The sequence below is a fragment of the Phaethon lepturus genome, unplaced genomic scaffold, assembly GCF_000687285.1.
Source record: "Phaethon lepturus isolate BGI_N335 unplaced genomic scaffold, ASM68728v1 scaffold17419, whole genome shotgun sequence".
NCBI lineage: Eukaryota > Metazoa > Chordata > Aves > Phaethontiformes > Phaethontidae > Phaethon > Phaethon lepturus.
In genome coordinates this window covers 25,352-31,351 of record NW_010562968.1, presented here as the reverse complement: position 1 = coordinate 31,351, position 6,000 = coordinate 25,352, and the positions used below count along the sequence as shown (strand labels likewise).

General features: G+C 39.9%; 1 protein-coding gene across 1 annotated transcript in view; it reads right to left on the bottom strand.

Annotated features, from left to right (window-relative positions):
- TBC1D14 (TBC1 domain family, member 14) overlaps nucleotides 1–6,000 on the bottom strand; it is a 30,549-nt gene that overhangs the window by 3,399 nt on the left and 21,150 nt on the right. The window contains exon 10 of the mRNA XM_010294465.1: nucleotides 1,920–2,178. Coding sequence (XP_010292767.1) covers nucleotides 1,920–2,178 — 259 coding nt within the window. The remainder of the gene's footprint in view (nucleotides 1–1,919; nucleotides 2,179–6,000) is intronic.

The following is a 6,000-nucleotide window of genomic DNA, read 5'->3' as shown; positions in this document are numbered from 1 at the left end:
TGAAGGGATTGAGAGCAGCCCTGCTGAGAAGGACTTGGGGGTACTGATGGATGAAGAGCTGGACATGAGCCAGCAATGTGTGCTTGCAGCCCAGAAGGCAAACCGTATCCTGGGCTGCATCCAAAGAAGTGTGGCCAGCAGGTCAAAGAAGGTGATTCTGCCCCTCTACTCTGCTCTGGTGAGACCCCACCTGGACTACTGTGCCCAGCTCTGGAGTCCTCAGTTCAAGAAAGACAAAGACCAGTTGGAGCAGGTCCAGAGGAGGCCACAAAAGCAATCAGAGGGATGGAACACCTCTCCTCTGAGGACAGGCTGAGAGAGTTGGGGTTGTTCAGCCTGGAGAAGAGAAGGTTCTGGGAAGACCTTATTGCAGCCTTCCAGTACTTAAAGGGCGCTTATACGAAAGATGGGGACAGACTTTTTAGCAGGGCCTGTTGCAACAGGACAAGGGGTAATGGTTTTCCACTAAAAGAGGGTAGATTTAGAGTAGCTAGAAGGAAGAAATTTTTCACAACAAGAGCGGTGAAACCCTGTCACAGGTTGCCCAGAGAGGTGGTAGATGCCCCATCCCCAGAAACATTCCAGGCCAGGTTGACGGGGCTCTGAGCAACCTGATCTAGTTGAAGATGTCCCTGCTCATCGCAGGGGGGTTGGACTAGATGGCCTTTAAAGGTCCCTTCCAACCCAACTATTATATGATTCTATGACTATGTCCCCTTCTCTGCAAAGGAAGCAGCAGTAGGCCGAGAATTGATTAGGCACGTGACCTTCATCCCCGTAAGACATGTTCAAAGAAATTGAACCATCTGAACGTGGAACGAGATTTGGAAGTTACTTGTAGAGACACTGCTGGCTGAAAAAAATGTTCTTAAGGATAGAAACAAAGCTGGACCCGTACCAGCAAGTTATGACTGAGACCAGAAGGTAAATGCAAAATAAGCTGTGCGGAAAGCCGTGTCAGGGAGGAAACGCTGGCAACACGCTGCTCTTAGCTGGGCAGCACAGGGTGTGCTCCCCCTTATACACAAGATAAGGCTCAGAAGGCTACAATCTAATCCTACTGTGACTGTTAGAAATTCTCATCTGAAACAGCAAGGCGGCAGTCCCTGCCATCTACAGGCAGACTATTACTCCAGGAAAGAACCATAAACTCCGATAACCACTACATTTAACACCTTTCAGTTTCACTGCAAAAAAGAGTGGGCAGAGGTCTATTACAGCATGTTTCATGAAGCAGGTTGTATTACTGCTCTGAAGGGAAAAAAAAAAATATGGAGTTTACACTCCAATTGCTGTGGAGTGCATTTAATCTAAACTGTCCAGCATTATGGTTGTTTCAGCCACTTACCAATTTCTACATTCAGATGACACACTTCCATCTTTTTTTCTTTAAGCTGGAATTTAATTGGAATTAGCAGTGATAAGAACACAATTTTTGAAGTAAAGGCTTCAGTGCTAAATTGCAGTGAAGTCATAAAGAGATGTAGCCACTTCTTTACAGCCCAAAATTAGGCAAACTGGATCCTCAAGGGTACTTAGATAATGACTGTATGATCATGTGTCCTGACAAATTGTCATCTTCTCCCAAAGAGTGAATTTCTGCTTTTACATACTAAATTGTAATGTTGTTAGCAGCCTTTGTAATTAACAGGTTAAAAAAGTTGTGTGATACTTTACGTCAACTCCACCCAACATTTCCATTTTGAATGTTGACTGAGCTCTTGTTTGCCAAAGGAGAAAAAGCTTAGGGAAATCCACTCACCTGAACGTATACTAAAAGCATGGAGCGAGCTACATAGTCCTACCTACCTGTAGAATTGAACACTAGCTCTGCTAAAACATTCTTCCAGATGTTGCCAAACCCCATTTTCATGAGTACAGTACAATCATCTGTTATCAAAGATCAACATCCTCCTTACCTGAGCCCACTTTTTGTTTCTACTTTGCATCTGAATGGCAGCAATAGATGCAAAGAATTCTTCTGAAGGCAAGTCCTCTGGTAGCTTTGTTAAAAACTGGGCTATATGAATGAAGTCCATTTTGGTCAAAATATCTTCAAAAAGTTTTAATATTCCCAGGGCTGTACGGAATAAGAACTCTTCTCCATCACGGCAGAACACATCCCAGACACGACATGCCAAGTCCAGTGGCAAAGATTTACTGTACAATGTGAATATCCTGAAAAACAGAGTAAAATTTTCAGAGTTACTGCACAAGAACAACATCTTAGATACCAGCAGAAGTACACAGACTGATTATTAGTTCAGTTTAAGGCTTCTCAAATATTTGTATCTGAATACTTTTTATTTTTTTTTTCCAAAAGTACTGCTGCTTAGTTGCTGCATAGCAATACATGAAACAACATAAAATTGTGCAACAGTTCAGGCATCTTGCTATCAATCTGGGTCTCCAAGTTTAATTTTCTCGGATCACAGCAGAAGAAACAATAATACATGGTTTTATGATGGACATGCACTGGCTACAGGTATAATCAAAGACATATTTCATCATCACTTCAGAGTTGAGGACTGATGAAATTTTAGCTGTGAGAACACAAAAAGCTGAATCTTAAGACATAATGTAAAGGGAATTGTGTGGATCAGATGAAGGAGGTGTGTAAAATTAACTCTGTATTGCAGGCTTGATTGACTGGCAAAGTAATAATAGTTTTGGAGGAAAGATCAGTTTAAACTCTAGTGAGTTGGGAGAAAAAACACAAGATGCCCAGAGAGCATGCATAGATAGCTGTGATAAGTTGGTGGCTCCATGTGCTTGAACAGATGCGATCTCCAAAGAGTAAAGGTAACAGCAGAAGCAAGAACCTCCTCCCAATTGCTACAACTGCATTTTCATTAACTGCCAAGAGCACATTTCTTCCTTCATCAAAATGCTGACAGCCTTGTAGCCAGTAACACTAAGATGCTTCCCACTCCCTCCTCTATCTGACTACAAGGCAGAGCATTTTTCATTGCCACTAACAATGTAATAACAGCAAGTGAAGAGAACTAAGCTTCCTGGAATCATGTTATAGCACATAAGGGAAAAGAATTACAGTGGTTTTTCCTTCAGAATTTACAGAGAGAACATTTCTCCACAGATGCACTGAAGAAAAGATCTCTGTAAAACTGCAAATAATTCCTTCTCCGGCAGAGGTCAGCAAAGCCTCAAATTTAAATAAAACCTTTCCACATCTTTTAACACAAAATTTCTTTTCAAGGACGCTGAATCTTCTCTTGTGTTTAAGACTCCCCCTTATCCCTTCCAATATTTCTATTTAGGAAATTTGGGTTTACATTTAAAATTACAACAGAACATATATACACACACACACATATAGGTATATAATATCAATCAGTATATTTTCACAGCAAATTCTAGTAATCAAAGGTCTTCTGCAGTATCTGCTTTTTACTATATAAAATTATTTGAATGATGTGTCATCAAGTATCCAGCTTCTCTGTGAATCAGTGCATTTCAGGAAAATAGGAAAATATATTCATTTTACAAGCAGCAAGATGAAACTAAACCATTTGCACAAATTCAGGTAAGTAAATTGCACGTCTAGGATCCTTAGGATTTTACTTCTATTTTTACATCTCATTGCAATGTTTTTGTAACAAGTGGAAATAGTTTAAACTCTGTTCTCCAAAAAGCTACATCAGAAGTATAAAAATAAGCAAGTAAGAGGTAGAGTCTGGGATGACAAAAACCACTGTTGTTCATGTATGTATGTAAAATACATGCATGAACGTATAAGAATAGCATGGTACAAGCCCCTTCTTTGGTTTACTGGCTGATTGGGTGTTGCAGACTTTGTATACTCTTTCAACATTTTTGCACAGTCACGTGCCATACAGAAATGTCTTGCTACAGAATACTTACACGGCAGAATTAAGACTTTTTGTCTATGAACACACATGCACAGGAAACAGCAACAGCTTTTCCATTTAAAAAGAATGGTGTAATAGGAAGCAATTGAACTGAGTCTTTTTTCCTGGTCACTGAGTAGCAGGCAAACACTCAGCCAGAAACTAGTCCTGGTTAAAGATAAATAACAATACCTATTTTTTTAATCTGTTTTTATTCACAAAAGCTACTGTTCTGCCATGATTCAGACTTAACCTGAATAACCCCTGTGTATTAAATCTGCAACTATGCAGAAAATTAACTGTCAGAAGAAAGAGTCAGAACTATTTATCAGAACACTAATTTTTGTAGGAAAAGATTTACTTGCATCAAAAAAGATGTCACATCGAATAAGGTATTTGACATTGATCTCTCTGTAATTTGGAAAGAAGTGCAATTTGCAGGAAATTCACAAGGCAATTAACTTTCATTAATACTAGCATGGAATTAAATGCATGAAGCCTTAAGAATGGAGACTGGGTCCCCTAGAATAAGCAATGAAACAACAGTACGAGTCACCAATAATAAGAATGGATACAGCATTTTCTCCCTTCAAACATTTCCTACTGAAAGACATTTTTTATTAGACATCGAGTTACTGGTTTGAAACCCAGCTGAAATTTATTATAGTAATAAAGCAGCTGCTAGACTAAAACAGTTACAGCAGCAGCTCTCAGCAGCAGCACAGGACTTGCACATGACCTGCTCTCACTGCACTGCGGGATGATTTTCTGTCTGCAGCCCTCTCCCAGCTCACTAGCAGTCCCCGGTGCAGACAACACAGCTAACTAGCACAGAGGTGTCCAGTGTCAGAGTAATGTAAGTGCAGGCTGCTGGCCGCTATCTGTTTGGAAGGGGAAAAAAGCCCGAAGTATCAAATGCTCCTGCTCCTCCCAGCCCTGCTTATGATGAAACTGTACTTCGAGATAGATGCATGAAATCCTGGCTAGTTTGCTACTCACAGGGAAAGTGTATGACCATAACGTTATCAACAAAGCACAATTACCATGATAATTATAGGTCCTGTGTTTTCTTTCCTTTGTTCCTTCTCCCTCCCACCTTTTTTTCCCCCCTTTTTCTTTCTTTTTTAACTAAAAAGTCTTCATAAGCTATCTGACAACAGCACTGAAGACAGGTATGCCAGATTTTGGATTGACAACTCATGTACAACACCACTGATGCAAATCAGATGTTATGTACCCCCGCACTACACATCGTCTTCCCATGTCTGTAAGAGCGCAAAAATATTTCTGTAACTTCTGATCTCAGCTGTGGAAACTAATAAACTAATTCACCATTCAAACTCATTCTTGGATCCTCCCTCCTTCATCCTGGTACTAATTTTTAGTTGCTACATTTTATATCAATTTCAACTACATCTGCTTTGAGACAGAGATTGCATCTTTTTAAGTGTTCATGCATTACTTTATTGTATAGTGGCACATCTGTTCTCATTAGCACCTTTGGAGTTACTGCAATAAGCTTGTTGGTAACAGTTAGTTTAGTACCATTTAAAAATCATTACAGTTGGGGAAAAAAAGTGGAAGCATTTACTTTCTTGCTTATAAGGGAAAGAAAAAGTATAATGTATTTTACAATACTGACTGCAACAGAGCAACCTCTTAGCACTCAGCTAATCTGACTGCATTCTAAAATGTTATCAATATAACAGAAATACTGTGTGAGTTCCTGAGCAATTTCCCAGCAGTCAGATGCACCCAAAGAAAGTCCTGCTCTCTCACCTAAAAGTACCACAGGGCAACGCAGTATTTCACTTGATTCCACCCTAACCTGCAGTGACAGGATAAGCACACTGTCAACTGGGCTGAAGACTCATCTTTTGGAGTCTAGTGCCACCAGAAACCTTTGGACAGAATTGCACTCCATTTTTTCTTTGAAAAGGAGGCATGCATTTAAAGCATCATCTTGAGCTTCATTTTTTTGGGGCACTGGAGAATTACTGGCATGATGTGGACTATGTTTTTCTTAATGTAACAGTAAGCTTATAAATACTTCACTGGAAGTGCCCACTACAAATGTCCATACAAAGTGGCTTGGACCTTTATCATAACAAGCAAATGGTGTCAATAGAAA